The sequence below is a fragment of the Aulostomus chinensis genome, chromosome 22 (assembly GCF_037954235.1).
Source record: "Aulostomus chinensis isolate RoL2024-O1b breed Wild chromosome 22, RoL_Achi_v1.0, whole genome shotgun sequence".
Lineage (NCBI taxonomy): Eukaryota > Metazoa > Chordata > Actinopteri > Syngnathiformes > Aulostomidae > Aulostomus > Aulostomus chinensis.
The window spans coordinates 18,450,757-18,476,515 of NC_141341.1; the positions used below are offsets into that span (position 1 = coordinate 18,450,757).

A 25,759-nucleotide genomic window follows, 5' to 3' on the forward strand; every position below is an offset into this window, starting at 1 on the left:
TTTGTGTTTGGCATTTCATTGGAGAAGACAAAGAGTGCAATAATATCGTGTCTTCCAGTTTTAAATTGATCTTTCTATTGCGAAGGACAGTAAACTCTGCCGCAGGGACGACAGGAGAGTGTGAGCCTCAGTGCGAGGCAAAAGCTCAGTCTCACACCCAGAGCTGCAGCCTGGAATAGACCAGATCTGAGGCAGTGCAGCAAAACTGACAAGTGAAGGAGAAGTAAAGATAGTCCAAATAAAGACAAATAGCCAGGAAGAAGATTGCTCTGCTACTCAGAGTAAAAACTTTGAGCTTGTCAACTTTTACTAGTTCATTTTCGGGATTTAAAAATAAGCGAAAACAGAAATTTGTCTTGGTTGTGATGTGATCCCTCATCTTTTCGCAGTCAATTTTAGTGTTTGGACAAAACTATCAAAATGCATTAATTACATAGGCTCTGTACACTTAAGAGTCTGAATATAATGTTTGGTCTTTGAAGAGAGCAGTACCCTTCTTATACTGAAAAGGGTATACTGTTTGAAGTCATTATTTCTTTTCTTTTCTAGGATCCTTCATGATGGTCAATTCCTCACAGTATTTTGGGGGACAGAGGGCTCAGTTGCTGCTGCTCCCTCTCAGTGAAAATGACACCCACTGCATCCAGTTCAGCTACTTCCTGTACAGTCGCGATGGCCACAGCCCTGGGGACTTGCAAGTTTACATCAAGGTCAATGGAGGACCCAAGGGCAGTGCTGTGTGGAATATCTCTGGCTCCCAGGGCCACCAGTGGCACCAGGTGGAGCTGGCAGTTAGCACATTCTGGCCAAGTGAATACCAGGTGAGATCCTTTCAACTAATGAGTGGACATCTTTTGCCGGTTGTGATTTTCTCTTCAGACACACTCCTCCCCTGTCACATTTAGATGAAATGTACTGTTCATTATACATACTGCAGATACATTTTAAACAGGTTTCAGGATGTCTAACATGACAGTGACAGATCAATGACAGGAGACTTTTATCAGTCTACTGTGATGCCTTCAAAGTGGAAAGTTTACTTTGATGGTGACATAGATGTGTTCTTCATGTTACCTCTTACCAGCAATTCTGTGACATGTCTGAGCACAGCACAGCAAACAATAACAACTAGCTACCAACAATAACAACATATACAGGCTACTTAAGCAATGAATTTCAGCATAATATGATTTTTTAAGTGCTAGCAAAGTCAAGTCAAGTCAATTTTATTTCTATAGCGTCAAATCACAACTAAAGTTATCTCATGAATCTTTACAAGTAGAGCAGGTCTAGAACCACACTCCTTCAATGAATCTACACCCAACAATTCTCCATCAGCAAGCACATTCTGCAACAGTGGTGACGAAAACCTTCCTTTTAACAGGCACGAAGGTGGAGCAGATCCAGGCTCAAAGGCAACGGCCTTCTGATTTGACCTTTTTTTTGGGGGGGGGGGGGGCAGGAGACAAAAACAGATAATGGAGAAACACAGATATACAGAAGGAAAGACAGGGACAGAGATAAGGAGGGAGAGAAAGGGGAAGAGAATGATGGAAAGATGAGGTTGTGAATAGGAGATGCTAAGGGCAGCTTGAGCCTCTTCAAGTTTGTACCCTCCTTCAGCAGCAGTATCAGTCAGGGTAGATCCCCAGCAGTCTGAGCCTAGAGCAGCATATCAAAGGGCCAGCCTAAGTCAGTCCTCACTATAAGGAAAAGGGAAAAGTCTTAAGTCTACCCTTAAATGTAGAGAAGGTGTCTGAATCCTGGACTGAAACTGGGAGACAGTTCCACTGGAGGGGCGCCTGATAGCTGAAGGCTCTGGCTCCATTCTACTGTTAGAACTCTAGGAACCAGCAGGAATCCTGCATCCTGGGAGCGAAGGGTTCTAGCTGGATCATAGGGGACTATGAGCTCTGTCAGGTATGAAGGAGCCTGATTGTTGGGGGATTTGTATGTTGGAAGGAGAATTTTGAATTCTATTCTGATTTTGACAGGGAGCCAATGCAGAGAAGCCAGTACAGGAGAGATATGATCCCTTATGCTGGTTCTTGTTAATATACATGCAGCAGCATTCTGGACCAGCTGGAGAGTCTTTAAGGACCTACTGGTACAGCCTGATAGGAGGGAATTGTAGTAATCCAGCCTGGAAGGGACAAAAGTATGGACTAGTTTCTCTGCATGTTTTTGAGACAGGATGTGTCTGATCTTAGCAATGTTACATAGGCAGACAGTCTCCGTGGTGTTCTAGGTGGCCAACTGGCCTAGAGGACTCACAGAGAAGCATGTAAATCTTCTGGATTATCAGAGTTTTGGGTCTTTAATAAACTGGGCCATGTTTCTAGAGATGAGAGCAGCTCCATCCAATGTGGGATGAATGCCTTCTTTCCTAATCAGACCAGGTCCCTCCCAAAAAGTTTTTCATCTATGAGGCCCACTTTGTTGGCTGGACACTATCTACCACGACAGCCAGTGGTTTAAAAATTACATGCAGCTAAACATGTCATTACTGGTAAGATTTGACAGGGGTCTAGAGAACACAGACATCGTCTTTGCAAATGTATGCATCCACTCAATATTTATTGTAGAGACCTTTGAGTGGCATAGTCAGATGCCATTACTGCCTACATGAGTAACAATTTTACCATATTTACAGTTACCTTTAGCCAGCCATTTGACTGTGGTCACCGGGTGTTGCTAATTTCACATTTCTCAGAATGGAACTTCCAATTACAAGATTTTTTTTCTCAGCAGATGTGTCACAGAATGGGGAAAACCCACTGGAAACGTGAACTGGTGGCTGGTCACTAACAGCAGGCTTCTGTTAAGGACTCTACTTGCTTCCAGCAGTCGCCCAGCCGCTTTAGTCTCCCAGCTCGTCAGGAGCTGTCAGGGAAAAGCTAGCTGGAGCTAAGCCAGGATGGTCTGCACCAGCTGATGGGGGCTTGCTAGCTCTAGTGGCTGATCCACTGAACAAGAGAGGGACAGCTTGAAGGAGAAGCCATCGCTAGCTTAGATTTGAGAGTTAAGAAGACTAAACAACGGTGTTTAAAGGCAGAAAGACTGTCACTATGCAACAGATGGGTTTTTTTATGCTTTCGTCAATTAATGTAATTACGTATTTTTAACAGGTATTTTAATTTGCGTAATTACAAATCAACAAGGATAATAAGACTTTCGCTATTGCAACACAGCACTTCGGCAAAACACAGTAATAGGAAGGGAGGTAACACACTTGTCACAGTACATCCGGTCTCGAAAAGCCAAGATACTTGAAAATATTAGCGACTGGAAGGCACACGCCCCCACCAAGGTGGACTTAAAGTTCCAGGCACTTGGCTCAGTTTTTTTGTATTTACTGTTTGCTCGTCCACTAGGCTAATGGGATACAGATATGACTGTAGGCATGGCTGTGAGTGTGAATGTTTGTCTGTTTATATACATTGGCCCTGCGATGGATTGGCGACATGTCCAGGGTGTACCCCACCTCTGCATAGGCTCCCAGCCCCCCCCCCCCCCCGTGTTTATTCTGCTAGAGGTTATGTTATGCCTGTTGCTTTGAGAAACCCCATTTTCTACTAAACTGGCATCATGACCAACTAGAAGAACATATCAGAAACCGCATTTTGGTTTGAATGCAGATTTACTGTCAGAACACCGTCCTAGTTGATTCAATGGACAAATAAGGGATGTCACCATGCTACGACTAACCTAAATTACAGCGCGATAACTAAATTCTGAACTGTGACTGTACTGTCATCTTCAACAGCTTCATCTTCAGCCTTTGTAGCACTCCAACCATTTGCAACAATCAGTATATGTCAGCTATAAATGGGGATCAGTAGGTGTATAATCACAGTGGGCGTGTGTTTACATTGTACCTGTATTTATCGGTCAATTTACCTGCATACTGCAGTGTGATCAATAGCTCAGTTCGATGTCTGTGCTGTCTGTGCTGCATTATTAGTGTTGCTGTACAGCTTGTACGTTTCTAATGACTGGATGCTGGATGGAGCTCTTCCTCAGATAATTACTTAACTTATCTTCTAATGCTTTCTTCCCTTATTAATACCCCCCTACACACACAGGCACGCACGCGTGCGTGCACACACACACCCACACACCACTGCCTGTTGTAAGGGATCGAGTGTGGATCTGCCGAACAGTCAATTGACCTCAATTCCATGTGACCCTCAATGCGGGGTAGCAGGTTGGATGCTTGCTTCCATAACCTTGGTGCATTTCTCGCCCCATCTCAATAAATCAAGAGACAGTTAATGAGATTAGGAGGCTGTGCAGATCAATGAGGGCAGCCTGTGCTTTACCATCCTCAGCTGTCCTCTCTGGAGCGACTCACAAACATCCAAAGTGAAATCAAGTAATGATTTTCTTCCTTTCTGTATGGAAGTGAGGTATTTGGCTGTCCATGCACTGTAGCAGAGGTGGAGGTGGGGATATATTGAATGGTAGTTCTCAGAGGGGTGATACCAAGGTGTGCATAAAAAGGTGGCCCAAATCAGTGTTTGCTTAGTGTCGTAGTGTTTAGCATTTGAACAGACATGCATGAGCAATTTGATCTGCTACACTGATATGACCAGAGGGCACCGTTTTGTGAAGTCCCTCCATCAGGCAAGTAGACACAGGACAGATTGATTTGTTTTGTCCTATAAGCCTAAATGATTGACAGCAGCTAATGAAACAGGCAAAGCTGTGCAGATGAGTGAAGTGGCTTTAAGAAGGAGTGTGCTGTGTGAAGGAGGACATGAGTGCAGCTCAGTACCTCTATCCACTTTTCACTCTTTGCCCAAAGGACACTTCCTAGTCTCCTCAGCCGTTTCTATCGCTACAACTTTACACTCAGCACTAGGCAGCACTGCACTCATCCATCGAATCATGATAAGATCACTGTCCAGCACTTCCAGCCAGCAGATCATTCCCCAGAGGCTGCTGAGGGAGCAGATCCACACAAGGTCCGGAGTTCCACTTCAAAGGGTTTAGAGGAGAAAATTTGTGGATTGCCACTGGTGGTAGTGGTGGTTGAGATTAAATATAAAAGCAAATTTAGTAATCAGTGAACATCAACACCCCTTCAGGAAAGAAAGACTGCTCAAGAGATATGTTGGACTGTGATCAGAGGTGTGGTTGGCATTTTGTATTTAGCCTCTCTCTAATGTAAGATTCTACAATACAAGTTTCTTTTGAAAGTTTTGCATTCTACAGTTCAACATTTTAGGAAGTAGGAGGGGGAAGAAAGGTCTTCTAGACAATATCCCGAGATCTATTTAGTATATATTTATTAGTCCAGTGGCCATAGAGCGCTCTGTGTGCACGCGTGTGTATACACACACACAGGAAGCACGGTGGTGCAGTGGTTAGCACTGTCAAAAGGTCTGTCAAAAGCTTGAGCCGACATCAGATGTAAGGTATTTACAGACATGTTCTAAAAAAAAAAAAATACTCAAATACGGATACAGACTTAAATTTCCTCCATATCCCTACACTCCTCATATACATACATATATATGGGGGGGGGGGGGGGGTGTTGAATCCAAGTGAGGGAAGCAGGAAAAAGGCAGAATAAAGGAGAACACACTGTGATATGCAATAATTATGGAGTTTTTTTCTTGATCAAATCTTTCAATAGTGCCGCACTAGGGTCCAATTCTCTATTAAAAGCCCCTGAAATGAGCATAATAGGGCCTCTTTAAGTTTAGACAGTATAACCACTGAAACGGGGGTGTATGGACCCAAATGCAACACACTAGAAACAGGCGTGAATTGGAAATGACCTTTATTCTGGCCGCAGAGGTATGGGGAAGGCTCCGGGGCAACAAACGGGAAAAACCAAAAACACTCTGCACTGTAGGCAGGCAGGAAAGAACGGGGCAACAAACTGAAACTCTCCTCACTTCGGGATGGCGGGCAAAAACGGGGGAAACAGAAACAGTCTTCGCTGCTGGCGGGTAGGCAAAAACAGGGTGAACAAACGGAAACTCTCCTCACTTCGGGCAGGCGGGCAAAAGCAGGGCAAAGGCTGAAACGGTCCTGGGGAAGACAAAGCAGACGTGGTTACTGAGGGCGGAGGCAAGAGGGGAGTCAGTGGGTCGAGGACAGAGAGTTGGGCATGACTGCTTCACAATCTGGCAGGGAACAAAGGAAGAGGGAGACTTTTATAATGTGGGAACAGGTGCAGGTGATTGGGCTTGACTGGCAGGGGAGGTTGGCTGAGTGAGTGAGAGGTGATACATTCAGGGGGAAACGGAAACCAGAGGTGAGAGCTGCAAACCGTGACAACCACATCATTATTAAAGATACCATTTGAACCACCCGATATAATCGATACGTCTGCTCTCATAATACCATTTTCTTCCTCAAGAGGTAAAAATGAGTCTCTGCCAGATGATGGAGTATTAGCTTTAGCAGAGGTGTGTGTCAGTACTCTTAGAACCTAGAATGATGTAGCAGGAATAATTAGCTCTACGGGGAGGAGCTATTCAATCAGTCATAGTGGGTCAGTAAAACATAAAACAAAGCAGTTTTTGATGCTGATAGTTCTGTAAAAGAAAAAGTCAAGATCCTTTTGTCATGTAAGATTGTTTTTATGTGTGTGTCTACAATAAGTACTACACTACTGACTTGTGTCCTGTGTCAACATACCACATCACTTCCCATGACATGATGTGTGGACCCGCTTAGTGCCTGTAAGGATTAAAATGCGCTCTTCACTTAATTTTTGCATGCTTAAGTGGAGACGCCTGCAGACTGTTGGGACTGGCAGTCACCTGCCTTTCACAGAAACAGAAATTATTAAAGAAGCCCCCCTGCTAAAACTCCAACAGAATATTGCATGATCATATTTCCACTTTGTTTTACAGCTGTCAATCAACTTCAATCCTGAACATCCTAAACATTAATTTTCATAATTTTGAAATTCCTTTTAAGTAACGTAGATGGCAAATGGGAGAAAAAAGCTTTTAATGCATTATTATACACGTTCGATTTCAGGAAATGCAGTATGAGAAACAATCTCACGGAAGGTTTTTTTTTCATAGTGTTGATGAACTTGACTTCATGTTGGCTGCAGTGCACCACAATTAATGGATAGGGCTTACATCCAATTATATTTCTTAATCCCTGGCGGGTTTTTAATTTCAATATTTTACTGCCATAATGCCAATATGGATCAAGTGTCTACCTCAGTCTAGCTGAAGAAATCAATTTATTTCAACACATTCCTCAAATAATCACATGTAAGTTGCGAAATCAATTGAAGGCCTCATGAAAATTAATAACGTCCTTGTGTCAGATGAGGTTTATGTGCATTTGCACGTGAATGAACTATTCTAAAACTGTAATAAAAATGAAAAGCTACAAACATTCATTACTGCGGAGACCTTCTAGACTCCCGTACACCACCGACTCTATTATGAAGGAACTCCTAAAAACTAAACATAAACTTAATAATGAAACTGAAGAAACACTCTTCGAACTCCAACAACAAAACATTTTGAATTTGGAAATAAAACAAGTACATTTTCTAGCCAATCAACTTAAACAGCAAACAGATAAATCTACCATTACTTCTATTGTAGACACATCTGCTAATATAAGTCATGACCCATCCCTAATTAATGACTCTTTTAGATCATTTTACTCAAATCTCTACACCCCAACCCGGGTACCTCCCCTGTAGATTTAGAGATATTTCTGAGGAATGTCTCCCTTCCCAAATAAACCCAAACACAATCGGAGCATCAAGACCTGCCTCTCTCACCACAAGAATTCACTAGGGCGCCTCATCTCTTGCCCAACAATAAATCACCCAGTCCAGATGGCTACCCAGCAGAATAATACAAAACTTTTGGCCTCCTCTATCACCGTTGTTCTTTAAAACCTTCCTGTCGTGTTCACCCCTCATCGCCTACTGCAGTGTTCCCGGTCAAATTTGACCGGTGTGTTTTAACTGCTCTTAAATCAGCACAAAAAGCATTTATCATCACCAATTTTTTATTTAACATTTTTAAACTGTGAACAACGTCTCAAACTTATGTTTAACATGGAATTGGGGGTCTCTCTGGGTGAGTCTGCATGTTCTCCCTGTTCCTGTGTGGGTTCTCTCTGGTACTCCAGCTTCCTCCCACAGTCCAAAGACATCAAGAGGGGACGAGGCTGATTGATACTCTAAATTGACCGTAGGTGTGACTGTGAGTGTGAATGGTTGTCTGTCTCTATGTGTTGGTCCTGTGATGGACTAAAAAAACAACAACCTGCATAGAGCAGTAGTTGTATGTCTTTAAAATAAAATCATGTTCATCTCGAATCTTAAATGTCTGTACAGTACAAATTATCTCTCTATCTTAAACCAAGGAAATGAATAATCCATTGACGAATCTCACAGCTGTAAGCATTTTTTTAAGGGCTTTCTCATTTTTTTTTTCTCCACACTATGCACCAAATCATGAATTCAACAACATTGCATTCAAGTCTAAGGGAAAATGAAATAAATCTACCCTTATGCACACTCCGTAACGTGAACAATGTTTTAGACATAGGACAGTCGTCAACTTTCCACAAATTATAATAAAAAAAAACGAAGAAAAAGAAAAACGGAAGCCAGACGCAATGCGACCGCTCATGCACGAATGAAATGCACACTCTGCTGGTGAAAAAGAGGAACTACACTGACAAGTTGGGATATTATGAATCACAGTGTGTGTGTAGTTCATGCCTGTTACAAACACATTCTCCATGACGTGCAACCCGAAAACTCAATTAATACAGTCCAAAATCCTTCATAGAACTCATATCACCACACAAAACTCTACCGCACAGGGTTCAGCCAAAGCAACACCTGTTTTCTTTGTTCCACCTTGGTAGATATCTATATCCACACACTCTGGCATTGCCCACTAATTTGAACATTCTGGTTGGAAGTAATGAGCAGGCTGTCTGAGGTGCTGGGCCTCAGCATCCCCATGTGCCCAATTTCTGCTTTACTTGGTGACCTCTCTTCATTACATGTACCCAACCAAAAGAAATCATTTGTACTATCACTAACCATTGCCAAGAGGACCATATTATTGAACTGGAACCAACAGATTACTCAATTCTAGAAAAATAATTACAGCAGCTTTTAAAAATAACATCACATCCTACAAAATGATTGGTCCCCTCATTTACAAAACCTGCAATGCTGACTCCTCCTATCAATAAATAAATAAATACAGTCATTAGTTATAGTTACCATAACTATGATTTCTTTGTTTATTTGTTTTTATTCCATCCATCGTCGTCTTCCGCTTATTCCTTACTAGTAAGGGTCATGAGGGGTGGAGCCTATCCCAGCGTCTACAGGCGAGAGGCGGGGTTCACCCTGGACAGGTCACCAGTCCATCACAGGACCAACATAGAGAGACAGACAACCATTCACACTCACAGTCACACCTACAGTCAATTTAGAGTATCAATCAGCCTCGTCCCCTCTTGATGTCTTTGGACTGTGGGAGGAAGCTGGAGTACCAGAGAGAACCCACACAGGAACAGGGAGAACATGGAGACTCACACAGAAAGATCCTGTGATGGAGCCGGGACTGGAACCTGGAACCTTCTTGCTGTGAGGTGACAGTGCTGACCACTGCACCACCGTGCAGCCCTATTTGTTTTTATTTTCTAACAGTAATCATGATAATGACATTATTATCATAAAATGATAAAATAAAGGCGGGAGGTGGAGCTGGACTGGATTGGTTAAAGGCAGAGGTGAGCAGGGGCTCCATGCCTGGCTGTCTTGGGTCGTGGCGGGACCTCAGGTGAGGACAGGCGGGAGGCGGGCTGATTGGGCCCTCTCTTTCCCCTCTGCCTTTCTCTCTGTGTACTAGTTTCTACAATATCGTTTTTAATGTATCTCTAATTTAGTGCATTGCAGCATACACAGAACCAAATGTAAAGGAAGAAAATATTCTCAATTCAAAAGCACATCTAATGGAACACAACGCTGACTCAGACGACATAAGAAAGAAAGATACTAAATATAAATAGAGACTTGTTTCAGGTACAGGAAAATCCTCTGTTTCAGTGTTTTTAAATTCACTGCATGATTGAAAAGATACTATTAGTATAGTTGTATTACTTTTATATAAAATAGTACTATGAAGCCTATGAGACAAATACTCAGTTGTTGGAAGGGTGAGGTGAGACAGGTGGACCCAAATGCACGAAGACAGCCGCAGATGAGCAAACAATTTATACGGCAATTTAAAGGAGAAAACACATTTAACAAAAACAAAATGGAAAACTGAATCAAGTTTAACAGCCAAATAACAGAAGGTAAGATAAAACTGGAACGAAGAGCAGCTCAACAGGTGGCATTGCTAGGAGACAGAGTTGCTGTGTAGCAACCGGAAACATGATGGTTCAATCCTGACTTTCCACACTGATCATTTCGAAGGTGGTTGAGCAAGACACTGAATACCTTATTACTCCAGATGAGTAGGCTTGTTTACCTTGAACCTTACATGGCAGCCTCCACCATCTGTGTGTTCGAGTGGGTTAATGAGGCAGCATTGTAAACCAACAACTGAAGGGTCGCTGCGTGGTTCAATCCTCGCTTCCCAGAATGACCATTTCGAAGTATCCTTGAGCAAGATACTTAGCCCCTAATTGATCCTGATGGCCCTGTGATGGACTGGTGACCTGTCCAGGGTGTAAACCGCCTTTTGCTCAAAGTAAGCTGGGATACGTTCCATTTGACTTGACCTTTTGGATTGTGAGAAAGAGAGAGGTGTGTGTAGAAGCACGAGTAATAAATCATCATCCTTATTACAGCAATAATAGTGGTACAGTTACAAAATCATTGCAACCGATAATGAAAGTCATAATAACTTTCTGGAGGCGCTGTACCATCTTCAGTTTCTGCGTGTTGCTTGTTCATTGAGAAATAGTCCAGGTATGGCGTTTGGAACACCCTTTTTCAATGCGCAATCCTGAAAACGGTGCCACTGTAGTCATTTCTCAAATAACTTGTGTTTGGCTGTATCCGTCATCAAGCTTGTTCATTTCTGTCTAGCGCAGTCACAGTCAAACACACTTTTCTAAAAGTGAGGGCAGATGTGAAGGTGCTTACAAACGACTGAAAAGAAAAGCTGAGGTAAAAGAGGAAATGGTGGTGGGTGCATTGGTGCATAAGGAATGAATAGTCACTGAGTCAGATGTCTGTAGCAGCCCAATATACAACTGGAAATAATGTGGTTTGTGGTATTGTATGGCCTGTGTGCACCTGAAGTCAGCTGAATCTTCAACATTGCAATCCATGTCTGTGTATAGTAGTTGTACTCAACTGTCTACTCAGGGGCATTCATTTAGCCATCTGAAAAAAAAAATATTTGGACATCCATACGGAATATAGAGTACAGTGAATTACATTCGTGTGTCTTTTTCCGATTCAAAGTTAAGTTATTCATAAATATACTTTTGACTTTGGTTGGTAAGTTAAAGTGTGGAAATGTATATTCTTACCTATTTGGCCAGGTGATGATGTGTGATTGTTTTTCAACCTCCTAAACTGAAATTGATATTCAATAATCATGAACGCTTTTGCTCATCATCATCTGCATACCGCATTCAGAACTGTTCTGATCCATGCTTTTGTTTTCATGTAATGGAGTCCTTGTCTCATCATTCCCTTGGATGATGATCTGGATATTTATTTAGTGCAAAAAAGGCCATAGAGAGGGTTTATTTTGCTTCACTATTGGATTTGTTGATCTTTTTCTTACAGCTGATGAAGGGTCCGCTAACATTGCTGTTTTGTTGTTACCGAACAACTCTGGTGTTGCCAGTTTGCACCCCTGTGTTAACAACGGTTTCCTACAGAACAGGGATAGGCATCCCCACAGAAACAATTAGCTGTGTCTGTGTCTTGCCATGTCTGTGGATTTTAATATTCAAATGTACAGATTGCATTTTATCCACCTATTCTATACTATGTGAAAATACTTGCCCTGAAGAGGTAATGTTGTATGGTTAGTAAATGTGTCCACTTTCTCCACAGGTCATCTTTCAAGCAACCATTTCTGAGGAGCGACAGGGCTACATTGCCTTGGACGATATTGTGCTGCTCAATTACCCCTGTTGTAAGTGTCCCATTTTCTGTTGAAATTTGATAACAATAATGATAATAATCATCATCATTATCATCATCATCATCATCATCATCATCGTCATCTTCATCATCAGCAGCAGCAGCTAGAATTGTATAGTACTTTTCTTTCAACCATTGCAGCTAAAAGTGCTTTACAACAACAAGAGAATAATATTAAATTCACGTTAAAGGAGAATATTAAAAAGAATAAAACAGGGATCATATATCAAATCATAAGGTGTGGAATGGAAATTCAATTCAATTACAACATCAAATGTTAAAAAGAGTAAAATGCACAGAACAGATCAAATTAAAGAATTCATTAAAAAATTGCAGCAGAGGGAAAATGTTAAGCTAAGTAAAGGTTCTAATAATGAAATATGTTTTCATCTTTCTTACAGCTTTCTTTTAAAAATAGATAGTGACCTGCTTCCCTGATATCTGCTGGTATTGTGCTCCACAATTGTGTGGTGTAATTATTTAAAATCTGCATTAGCAATCTTTTTTTCTGCTGCTGGAGACCTCTAATAATCTAGCAGCAGATGATCACAGCGTTCTTGGGAGCATGTAGCTAACTTGGGGGTTGGCAAGGTAGCTTGGTCCTTGCCAATTAGGGCTTTGTATGGGAGTAGGACCTTAAAATCAATTCCAAATGATAGAGAAACCCAGTGCAGTGCAGCTGAAACGTATTCTCTTATCCGAGTTCTGTTTAACAACTGCTAAAAATTAAAAAAAGTGCGTTATAATAGTCTAGCCTGGATGAGATGGAAACATATGCGCCATCTTTTCTGTTTATAGTGGGTCACTTTTCAGCTATATTTCTAAGGTGAAAAAATTATCCATCCATCGTCATCTTCCGCTTATTCCTTACCAGTAAGGGTCGTGGGGGGGCTGGAGCCTATCCTAGCATCTACGGGCAAGAGGCGGGGTTCACCCTGGAGAGGTCGCCAGTCCATCACAGGGCCAACACATAGAGACAGACAACCATTCACACTCACAGTCACACCTACAGTCAATTTAGAGTATCAATCAGCCTCGTCCCCTCTTGATGTCTTTGGACTGTGGGAGGAAGCTGGAGTACCCAGAGAGAACCCAGCAGGAACAGGGAGAACATGCAGACTCACACAGAAAGATCCCACGCCCGAGCCGGGACTGGAACCTGGAACCTTCTTGCTGTGAGGGGACAGTGCTGACCACTGCACCACCGTGCAGCCAGTGAAAAAATTATGTTTTTCTTATTTCATTAGTATGGGAACTAAAGCTCAGGTCCGCATCTATGAGAACATCAAGATTTGTGACCTCAGATTTGAATCCAGGGAATTAATTTACCCAGATTGTCCATCCATCCATCCATTTTCTACACCACTTACTGTATGCATGGGGACAATCCAGACGGGTCGCCAGTCCCTTGCAAGGCCACCAGGAGCAAATAGGGGCTCAGTATCCTGCTCAAGAATACTTCAACATGATCACCCGGGGAAGTGACAACCAAACCAGTGACCCTTCGATTAATAGATGGCCACTCTACCTCTGAGCCATGCCGCTCCGTTTTTACCCAGATTATCAAACAGCAATTCTGTTTTTTTGTTGTTGTTGTTTTTGTTTTTCAGACTTTTCTACTTGGAGTGGAATTTCAATTCCCAATCTTAATTTTCATACATCAGTATTAGCTGAGGACATTGTGCACGCAGTTTTTAAACTGATATGAATATAATCCTTGGATATGCACTGGTTTTTAAATGGAAAACCTGTGTTTTGAACTCTGCTTCTTCTGGATGGAGACTAGGCTTTCTTGTTGACATAAACCTTGCAGCTTCATGGTGATATAACTATTAGAGCAGCTGAGCAGCTTTCCAACATGCCCTCAAGTGCAAAACTGTGGACAAGGGTTCCATATGAAAGAACACACATTACCAATCATGTGCACAGATTGGTAAACCAAAAGCACTTCCAGCTTTTTTCCTCAGCTGGCTAAAGGGAGGTCCATTCTGGGAGACTCTCAAAAATATCTGACGTTGTGTAATAATGATGATACACTGTTGACGTGCAAATGAGTATGTATTTCAACTTACACTGAGGATGCAAGTGCACTGTCAGATTGTCAGAGCCCACCGGCCGGGCCAACTTTTCTGCTCCTAGAATGGCTAAGATCGCGTTTTAGCTGCATTCATGTGGGAAAATGTTAATGAATGATAACATAGAGTATTTATGAGCTCATGAAATTCAGATAGCCTTTTCTGGCTCCTCTGAAAAATCTGGCAGGGCACACATTATAAATCATTGAATCCTCACTGGGAAGTAGACAGAAGAACTGCAGTAACCATTTCTGAAAACAGCATTCAGTCTTTCCTGCCTTTTTTAAAAATTTAATTTGATTTAATTTAATTCCATTTATTTATGGATTTATTTTGACCACATCTCATCTCATAGTAGATTGTTTAGTCTCATAGTGGTTTTGAGTGGGACAGACAAGTACTGATGCCACAGTCTCTCTATGTCCCAGGGAGTGATATACATACTGTGTGCACATGCTTGTATATTCAACTCAGTATATTATACTCAGTGTTTTTCAAATACATCTGTCTGAGGAAATAAGGCACGATTGTCAATATGCGCTGAAATAAACATTTAAAGAATATTTTTTTATTACAAATGTATGATCAGCTTGTCATCTATACCAAGGATGTTCTATACACTGTCGATAGGCTATCCATCTGTTTGCTATACTGCTTATCCATTAAAGGTCGTAAGGGTCGTATGTGTTGCGGGGGGGCCTTGACCTTATCCAAGCTGACATTGGATGAGAGGGGGGGTACACCCCTGACTGGTCACTGATCTGTCCCATGGACATCAGGAGCAATCAGGGTCTCAGTATCTTGCTCAAGGACACTTTGACATGGTCACCAGGGGAAGTGAGGATCGAGCCAGTGACCCTTTGGTTGCCAGACGGCCACTCGACCTCTGCGCCACGCTGTCCCAGTACAGCATCCTGTTGAAGGAGGTCTACAGTTTATGATGTGAAAATGCTGAAAACATTTAGATGACAGTATGTTTGTGCTTTTATTTATTTTATTTATTTTTGGGAGTACTTAACATTTTTCACATGAAATATCTTTGATAAAGATTCTGTCACTCACATTTTCTTATTCAGGATTTGACTTGGATGAGATAAAAACAGAATTTATGTACACACAGGTGTACACATACACACGTTGGGTGTTGACACCTTTGAAAAGTGTTTGAGGTACATTGTTTTTGTCTGTTACTCAAGCAGCGTTAGAACATTGGAGCTTTGCATGCAGTATATTCATAATCCCAATGCTTTTGGCTGCTGCTGCTAAATTCCTGTGCTGTTGCATTCATTTTTACAGTTGTAAATATTTTTGTATGTCATTATGGATTTACTCCATCCATCCATCCATCCATTATCGATACTGCTTATCTGGCTGAGTGTCTGAATCAAGTGAAGTAAACACTGAATCAAAATCAACATCTGAGACCGTCTTGAATTTCCTTGCCTTCATTTTATGTCTTGCTTATTAATTACGGCTAGTCAGTTTACATATCCACACTACTGGGCATTTCAATTGAAATTAAGTTTCCATAGTAACTGTTCATGCAACTGTCTCATTCTCAAATGGCATCTTTCACAATTGAGGCTGTGAACACTTTTCCTTAAAGGCAGTTTAAAGTACATTATACTTGTTACTTGTTATAATGGCATCACAATAATAACAATAATAACATTTTCAAGGTGACTCTGGCATCGCATTCAAGGTTTTAACATTGGAAATGAGTCATCACGTGTACATATATACTGTATATGTATATGTGTGTGTGTGTGTGTGTGTGTGTGTATATATATATATATATATATATATACACATATATATATATATATATATACACATATATATATATATATATATATATATATATATATGTGTATAATACATATCATTTTTTTATCCCATTCTTGAGCCACATTTTGCTGCTGTTAACTGTGGAAACAAAGCATGGGGGCTTTATGTTATGTGTGAAAAGTGCTGGCCTCTGCCTAAGAATTTAACATTGTCCTTCACATTTGAAGTTTCCACAAACCACAAGGTGACAGGCACTACGCATGATTTTACAGCCAGCCAGTTAGCGGCTGCATAGCTGGTCTCTTCATTAGCTACATCTTCACAATTCTATGCAAGATTCCCTTATTCTTTGACCCTGAAAAAAAATTCCTTCCCTAAAACTGCATGTAAAATAAGACTATTTTCCACCTTTTATTAAGTATTCTAATCATCCTCAGTCCTCATCATCATTGCCACATTTTACAAGGTTTTAACCCCTCAGATGCCTGTTTATTAGTACAATTACCCCCATATTTTTAAAGTTGATGATAATGATTACAATACGCTTTGAAAAATGTAATGGCTTAAGCAGAATAAATCCATGCAGTTTGAACTGAATAATACATGAGTTTTCATAAGTTTTTTTTTGTCTGAAGGTTATCTTAGTAGAGTAGAGTCTAAGCACATTTCAGCAAACTTTACAAATTAGCAGACCTCTTCAAAATAAACCAGCTCATCACATTTCAGTGTTTGATCAGATGTTTAACTATTTGTTTCATCATCCCATTCGTCTCCCATCATTTCTTTTGTTACTGTATTCTTTGGCTCACAACAAATGGCATTCCGATCATGCTTTAAAAATATCAAGAAAATGCAAGAATATACTTCAAGAAAATATTATTTTACAGTGTTAATTCTGTAAATGAAGCAGAGGAGTCCATATTGTACCCCTACAGTACAGAATATTAAATTGCCATCATCTGAATAATATAACAAACATGATCAAAGTTAATACTAGGTAGTGTATAGAGATTAAAAACTCTTTTTTTGGGGGTTAATCGTAAAATATAATACAACTTCAGAGGAAGAACACAAAAAAAGAATGTAGCTGCAGGAGTCACACACAAACAGAAAACATTTTTCATATATGTGTATATATATATATATATATATATATATATATATATATATATATATTCTTGAAAAATGATTTACATGATAACTTTGTGTACTTACTGTCCAGCCTCCTAGAATAATTACTACTCACATCTGTGTGTTTACTGTATCAAAACTTTGAAGCTCAATTCTAGATGTGCACCTTTGATCACTGTTTGTGTGTCTGTATATGTCTGTGTGTGCGTTCTCGTTTCACAGACAAGGTGCCTCATTTCTCTCGGCTGGGTGACGTGGAGGTGAATGCGGGACAGAATGCTTCATTCCAGTGTGTCGCCACAGGCAAAGTTTCAGAGACTGATCCCTTTCTCTTGGAGGTGAGAAAAATAGATTGTGTGACTGTTGTTATTCCTTTGTTTTTTGGGGGGATAATAGTGGAGGACTGGCTTTCTAAGGTAGTATAGAACAATTAGCTGACAGTCCTATCTAGATGATGATAAATGATCAGATTCGTTTACAGTTTGTCTGATAACACCACTAAAAGGAAACCCTTCTCTCAGGACTGGACTTAATCCATCTCAAGGGTGCCTTTTTGCACTCCTATAAATATGTGCCATATGCCTGCAGGAAGAGAGTTGCGCGGGGAAAATGGCCACCACCAACATTATGTGGGAAAAAAAAACCCAATACCTTACAGTTTAGGATGCACGACAAAATCCCTTCAAATGAAAAATTAAGCAGGGCAAGACCACCAACCCTAACCACCACCTGCTTGACCGACAGACCCCTAATCTCAATAGCATCTTGGCTGACAGGAACATTAAAGAAAAGTAAATCCTATTTTACAACTAGCAAACTTCTGTACAGAATAATAGCCCACTACAAATAAACAGTAAAGGAACAATATAAGGTTAAACTATAATAACTCAGCAAAGATAAATACCAAAAAATAATGAAGGAGATAAGACATTCGTATGAACTAAGAAAAATAACTAAGATCAAATATAAATATTTCACATGTTTTCAGATAAAATACACAAGAGAAATATCTTAAGTGTGGAAAATATAGTCACTAGTGTCACTTGTTCTCTATCAGATGATTGAAGGGAGAGCGGTAGAGAGAGAAGGAGAACGAGAGTGCTCTTCCCATTACAATTAGCTAAAATGGAGAACTTTAATGGTGAGGCATTACAGGGAAATATTAAGGTTTTGGCAAGATCTGATAAATTGTGTCCTGCTGCCAAACCAAGCTCAACAACTCAGACCTCAATGTGAAAGTTGGGCTATTTATTGATGAAATCCATGATGATAACTGTTCTTCAATAACTTATCAGGAGTAGGCCTTCTGCTGAATGATAAATCCATGATGGTAACTGTTCTTCAATAACTTATCAGGAGTAGGCCTTCTGCTGAATGATAAATCCATGATGGTAACTGTTCTTCAATAACTTATCAGGAGTAGGCCTTCTGCTAAATGATAAATCCATGATGGTAACTGTTCTTCAATAACTTATCAGGAGTAGGCCTTCTGCTAAATGATAAATCCATGATGGTAACTGTTCTTCAATAACTTATCAGGAGTAGGCCTTCTGCTGAATGATAAATCCATGATGGTAACTGTTCTTCAATAACTTATCAGGAGTAGGCCTTCTGCTGAATGATAAATCCATGATGGTAACTGTTCTTCAATAACTTATCAGGAGTAGGCCTTCTGCTAAATGATAAATCCATGATGGTAACTGTTCTTCAATAACTTATCAGGAGTAGGCCTTCTGCTGAATGATAAATCCATGATGGTAACTGTTCTTCAATAACTTATCAGGAGTAGGCCTTCTGCTGAATGATAAATCCATGATGGTAACTGTTCTTCAATAACTTATCAGGAGTAGGCCTTCTGCTAAATGATAAATCCATGATGGTAACTGTTCTTCAATATCTTATCAGGAGTAGGCCTTCTGCTGAATGATAAATCCATGATGGTTACTGTTCTTCAATAACTTATCAGGAGTAGGCCTTCTGCTGAATGATAAATCCATGATGGTTACTGTTCTTCAATAACTTATCAGGAGTAGGCCTTCTGCTAAATGATAAATCCATGATGGTAACTGTTCTTCAATAACTTATCAGGAGTAGGCCTTCTGCTGAATGATAAATCCATGATGGTAACTGTTCTTCAATAACTTATCAGGAGTAGGCCTTCTGCTGAATGATAAATCCATGATGGTAACTGTTCTTCAATAACTTATCAGGAGTAGGCCTTCTGCTAAATGATAAATCCATGATGGTAACTGTTCTTCAATAACTTATCAGGAGTAGGCCTTCTGCTAAATGATAAATCCATGATGGTAACTGTTCTTCAATAACTTATCAGGAGTAGGCCTTCTGCTGAATGATAAATCCATGATGGTAACTGTTCTTCAATAACTTATCAGGAGTAGGCCTTCTGCTAAATGATAAATCCATGATGGTAACTGTTCTTCAATAACTTATCAGGAGTAGGCCTTCTGCTGAATGATAAATCCATGATGGTTACTGTTCTTCAATAACTTATCAGGAGTAGGCCTTCTGCTAAATGATAAATCCATGATGGTAACTGTTCTTCAATAACTTATCAGGAGTAGGCCTTCTGCTAAATGATAAATCCATGATGGTTACTGTTCTTCAATAACTTATCAGGAGTAGGCCTTCTGCTGAATGATAAATCCATGATGGTAACTGTTCTTCAATAACTTATCAGGAGTAGGCCTTCTGCTGAATGATAAATCCATGATGGTAACTGTTCTTCAATAACTTATCAGGAGTAGGCCTTCTGCTGAATGATAAATCCATGATGGTAACTGTTCTTCAATAACTTATCAGGAGTAGGCCTTCTGCTAAATGATAAATCCATGATGGTAACTGTTCTTCAATAACTTATCAGGAGTAGGCCTTCTGCTGAATGATAAATCCATGATGGTAACTGTTCTTCAATAACTTATCAGGAGTAGGCCTTCTGCTGAATGATAAATCCATGATGGTAACTGTTCTTCAATAACTTATCAGGAGTAGGCCTTCTGCTGAATGATAAATCCATGATGGTAACTGTTCTTCAATAACTTATCAGGAGTAGGCCTTCTGCTGAATGATAAATCCATGATGGTAACTGTTCTTCAATAACTTATCAGGAGTAGGCCTTCTGCTAAATGATAAATCCATGATGGTAACTGTTCTTCAATAACTTATCAGGAGTAGGCCTTCTGCTGAATGATAAATCCATGATGGTAACTGTTCTTCAATAACTTATCAGGAGTAGGCCTTCTGCTGAATGATAAATCCATGATGGTAACTGTTCTTCAATAACTTATCAGGAGTAGGCCTTCTGCTAAATGATAAATCCATGATGGTAACTGTTCTTCAATAACTTATCAGGAGTAGGCCTTCTGCTGAATGATAAATCCATGATGGTAACTGTTCTTCAATAACTTATCAGGAGTAGGCCTTCTGCTGAATGATAAATCCATGATGGTAACTGTTCTTCAATAACTTATCAGGAGTAGGCCTTCTGCTAAATGATAAATCCATGATGGTAACTGTTCTTCAATAACTTATCAGGAGTAGGCCTTCTGCTGAATGATAAATCCATGATGGTAACTGTTCTTCAATAACTTATCAGGAGTAGGCCTTCTGCTGAATGATAAATCCATGATGGTAACTGTTCTTCAACAGGTGGTGTTTCACCCTTTTGTCCCTAAGTTTCAGCATAGCTCTGTCTTGCATATCCATACAGCCTACAGGCTGCATGTGCCCCACTATAGACCCTTGCCCCTTCTGCGATGGCCTCTCCTCTTTGTGGCTGAGGTGGGACTTCTGCTGTTGTGGGGTTTGGATCTTGATGGCATTTTATTTGCCTAAAGTATTTTTTTTCTCATGCACCAACTGAAAATAGTTTCAATTTTCCTGGTGTGAATATGAGCTACGATTAGTCTTCAAAATACCATCCCTGAATGCTTTCACTCTTCCCCTGGCCTTGAAGTCTGCACATCTAAGTGCTTTTGAATTGATGGCAACAGGGAGAAAATGAGATATCAGTATTCATTGTGATCTATCCCCAGTGTTTCCACCCAATTTGATTTCACACCCTCCTCTCCTCACCGAATTGAAACCTTTGAAGATCAATGGCATAAGAAAGAAACATTTTTCATTTTCCTAGTTTGTAAATATGTTGATTAAAAGCACACACATAAATACACACACACACACACACTTACAAAGATGCAAACAAACACTACAATGCCTGTCTTTTGCAAGTTGGCAGTATGCTGCAGTGAACTCAGCTTCTTTGCCCCAGTCAGTTCTGGCTTCAACTTCCCTCTACGTCTGTCATCAAGGAACATCAGCAGAAACAGTTATATATCACATCCCATTACTGACTTCTGTTCCTCTAATTGTTGTTGTTGATCTCCCTGCAAATGTGAGGGCCTTTCTAGACCAGCGCTTCTCCTTCACTGCCTTTATTTACAGTGCAATATACAAATCTTTAGCTTAATGTTTCCTACTCAACCATTTGGTCTGGGCCAAACTGAAGACAGCTGTCTCAAACTGCTTTTTTAGGTCTTTTTTAACATTCACTTGTACACAACGATAAAATGCAGAGATCACTGCCGCGTAGGAATACAAGAGGGTAAACTGAAGCATTTATTTCAACCACAAGCAGTTCCTGGAAGTTTTTTCCTCCTGTCATGTTTACCCACTGCAGGCTAATTTTTCACTGCTCTATAAATCCCTGTACCATTCAAAACAGCGCAATAAAGGCAAGAGGAAGGGACAATTAAAAAAAGATGTTTTGTGCCATTTAACTCTCTTATAATGCCATAAATCGAGGGTTGACTTTCTTAACAAAAGACAGAAAAACAATATAAATATGTAACAATACATGAATATAACGCAGTCGACCCAACTGGTGGGTTGTGACTCAAAAGTGGGTCTTGTAGGTATACTTGGGAAAGTTTTTTTGCTGTCACTTTGTTACATTTGGTACCTGGTTGATGATGTGTTATAAACAGACAAACAAAGCAAAGAACAAAAATCCTTGCTTTTATAGAAGAAGGAAGTATATTGATACAAAAGGTGTCTGTAGCTTTGAGAAGACACTGTAGGTCTGATTTAACATTTTCTAACAGCACTGCATATTTCCCCGATCCTGCTAAGCCTGCAAATGTCAGACCTACTTACCTATTAGAAGTGGGAGCAGATGACAGTTTATATAATAACCTACCTATTCTGTGGGAGAGTGGCACATATTGATGCTCGCACCTGGAACACTCCAGTTTGCTCATTCCTTTTCCACTCATGGAGCCAATTGCCAGTATGCTTTGAGCACTGACACATTAGCATGGCGAGAGATGCAGAGCTGTCAGACATCCTGGAAACAACACCCAGGAGGCCTTTGTCACCAGGCTTGCAAACACAGACATTGACATTTTTGTAATCCAGTTGTTCTAATTCCACTCCCTTTTTTGTTTTCCTGCGTTTCTCTCTCTGTTGCTCATTTTTTTCTAACTTGAATTGACTTAACGGAGGCACATACGTATGGTGTGGTTGGTATGCTCAATGCTGATTTCTCTCCGTCTATGGCTTTTATTTTGTTGTCAGCGGAGAAATGGTGTTGTGCTTGGTGCACCCTTATTGTCAAGATTGAGCCACAAGCGAATGATGGCAACATTCCAAGTGGCAGCACAGCGTGGAGAGCAGGACCTCTATCGTTGCATCACTCTGTCCTCCAGGGGTGCCACTGTGTCCAACTTTGGGGAACTAATTGTCAGAGGTATGCTATATATATATATATATATATATATATATATATATATATATATGTGTGTGTGTGTGTGTGTGTGTGTGTCTGTGTGTGTGCGCGTGTGTATTTATATATTTATATATATGACCAAACAATCTCGCTCAAATACTCATGCAGACTTGTTTCATGAATGAATCTATGATTTCTGGGTCATAAGGGTCATATTTTATGTCAGGGTTGTTTTGTTTGTTTTTTTGCTCCATATTCATGATGTGATAAAAATGTTTTGTTTTTTTTGTTATGTGCCTTGCTTGCAGGGCAAAACGTATGTTAAAACAGAAGAAAAAAATCCTTTCAGTTTGATTTGACTGTGTTTCAGGGTTTTAAAGACAGTATTCTTCTGTTGCCTCTAAGTCCTATCACAATGACTTGTTCCCTTTTTCAGTGCCTCCCACACCAATTGCACCTCCCCAGCTATTGCGGGCAGGCCCCACTTATCTGATCATCCAGCTAAACACCAACTCAATTGTTGGCGATGGCCCAGTCATCCGGCGGGAAATCCAGTACCGGGCCAGCCAGTCCACATGGACGGAGACTCATGGTGTGGGATCACTTACCTATAAGATTTGGCATCTAGAGCCAGACACAGAGTACCGCATCAGTGTCCTACTCACTCGGCCTGGAGAGGGTGGGACCGGAGCGCCAGGTCCCCCTCTGATCAGCAGGACAAAGTGTGCAGGTGAGTCATAAATTTCATAGAACTTCCATTGTATCAAACAGCCCTGACAGACTTGCTCTGCCACCAAAAATGTTGTTATTGATGGGTGATCAATTTCAGTTAGGATAGGTTGATAAGCTTTTTATTACGAAATGATAGAGAACTCATGTGATGCTTTTTATTTATCTGGGGCTTTTACTTCAAGGAATCTAAGGCAGCTCTACAGTTTATTCTAGGATTCTGTTTGAGTAGTTGCATGCGCACGCGTGACTCACAACTCCAAAGAAATGTTTATTTATCTTATACAGTAATGTGTACCGTCAGTTTGTTCTGTTTCCAAAACAAGCTGATTTTGTTTCCTTTTTAATGCCCCCTTCCCTGAAAACCTCTCAGAACCTGCATTTGTAGAGCACTGTCAGTCACAAGTTATGTGTTAAGTGGTATTACTTTCATGAAATGGACATCATTGGTTGAAACTTTGACCACATGGAATATGAATACTGAACATTATAACAAAACTAAGGATTAAGATGAAACCATCATAACATGAAAATCATCATGATATGGTCATATGTGTAAAATATTCCATTATTGTAAAAAAAAAGTGCATAAAAGCTTTCAGCAAAATGAACTTCAAAAATAAAATATATACAATATGCACTAGTACTGACTACACTACAAGTTGGGTTAGGGTTAGGTCTCGTGGAGTGATATTTCCCCCTCATGAGACGCACAGTATGATGGAAGACTTAAAGTTATCCTTAATTATGACCCAGTCAAACAATATTTTTCTTTTCCATCACTGAAACCCCATTTCTCTGTTTTTCATAAGCAATTCCCTTGCGAAATATTATGCAACAACTGTTGTGTACTTGACCCACCCCATGCTCCCATTCTGGTACACCTTTTACAAAAATTGTCATTGACAAGGTGCATTAGCAGTGCTAGCTTGATGTTTGGGATGGATAGTCTGCAGGTGTGCAAATGACCCGCATGTCTTTCACTGGTATCCATCTTTAGCACAGCTTACAGACTGACTGTAAGTGCCCAAAGGCTGAACTTTGACATCTGGGAAAAGCCCAGAATAACCCCATACAGGAGACTTGCCATTTTTCTTCACCACTAACTCAGCTTCTCTGTCCGTCATGTTAATGCCTATCAGTGATTCAACTCTTCCCACCCCTCACACTATTGAGTTGTAAAGTGGGGATTTCAACTAAACATGATTGGACAGTCTGACAATAAAGCAGATAGCCTAGCCCTAGACTGAACACAAATTTAAAGCTTTTACAGAATTAAATCATGTCATGCAAGCAGAGGGCAGGGTTCCCCGTACCATCTTATCTATCATTTAGCCACAGTAATGTGCCTATCACCTGCCACATTCTCATCATGGCCTTCCACTCACCTACCTCCTGTCAACCTGGATCTGAATCTTTACCCACAAGTAGAAAGCAGCACACAGCATATCCCTGGTGACACAAAACCCTGGATGAAATTTTCCTCATGCATCACAAAGTTATTCTTTTTGGACAGTCATGGAGTGAGTCATACTTACTGGTGTTGAGATTGCTGTACCGTAGGGGCATTGTGTATGGTAGCATGCCATGCAGTGGCTTGCTGAATGGCTGCTGAATAACAGTAATAATTTAGAGAATGGATGGATTCACATGTAATGACAAGTCTTGACTGGAAACCAATGGAGGTGGATGAGGGTGGCGGGAATGTGCTGCCAGCACTTTGTGTAAGTGAAAATCCTGGCAGCTGAGTCCTGCTCATACAGGAGTCTGTGCAGTGATTGTGATACCCAAGCCAATAGTTCAGCTGAGAGGTGATGAAGGCATGTATAGGGGTCTCTGCCAGAGCCAGTAACAGAAGGCTAGAGTCTGGGGATGTTTTGGAGGTTATAGAAAGCCATGGAGAATATGTGTCAGAGGTAGGCAGCAATGTCTTGCATTTACTCTGTTACAATGACAGAGTAGAAACCAAGAGAGAACTGTTTAGGTGAGGCCAAGGTGGTCAGATAGATGTTTGAGGAGAACAGTGTGAGAGTCCAGAAGATCAAGATACTGATTTAGCCATTCCAGTCTAGGTCACTGATGATTTTTTCAAGGGTAGGCTCTTGACTGTGATGTTTATGATGGCAGATGTTCAAATTGCTCGTGGTTAGACGTGTG

The 25,759-nt window shown here is 40.6% G+C and overlaps 1 protein-coding gene across 10 annotated transcripts in view; it reads left to right on the forward strand.

Annotated features, from left to right (window-relative positions):
• LOC147241039 (receptor-type tyrosine-protein phosphatase U-like) overlaps positions 1 to 25,759 on the forward strand; it is a 228,718-nt gene that overhangs the window by 105,568 nt on the left and 97,391 nt on the right. For all 10 annotated transcript variants that reach the window (XM_086192426.1, XM_086192427.1, XM_086192430.1 and 7 more), the window contains exons 3-7: positions 550 to 821; positions 12,047 to 12,128; positions 17,353 to 17,468; positions 22,723 to 22,894; positions 23,310 to 23,603. In XM_086192426.1, the coding sequence (XP_086048552.1) occupies positions 550 to 821; positions 12,047 to 12,128; positions 17,353 to 17,468; positions 22,723 to 22,894; positions 23,310 to 23,603 (936 nt within the window). The remainder of the gene's footprint in view (positions 1 to 549; positions 822 to 12,046; positions 12,129 to 17,352; positions 17,469 to 22,722; positions 22,895 to 23,309; positions 23,604 to 25,759) is intronic.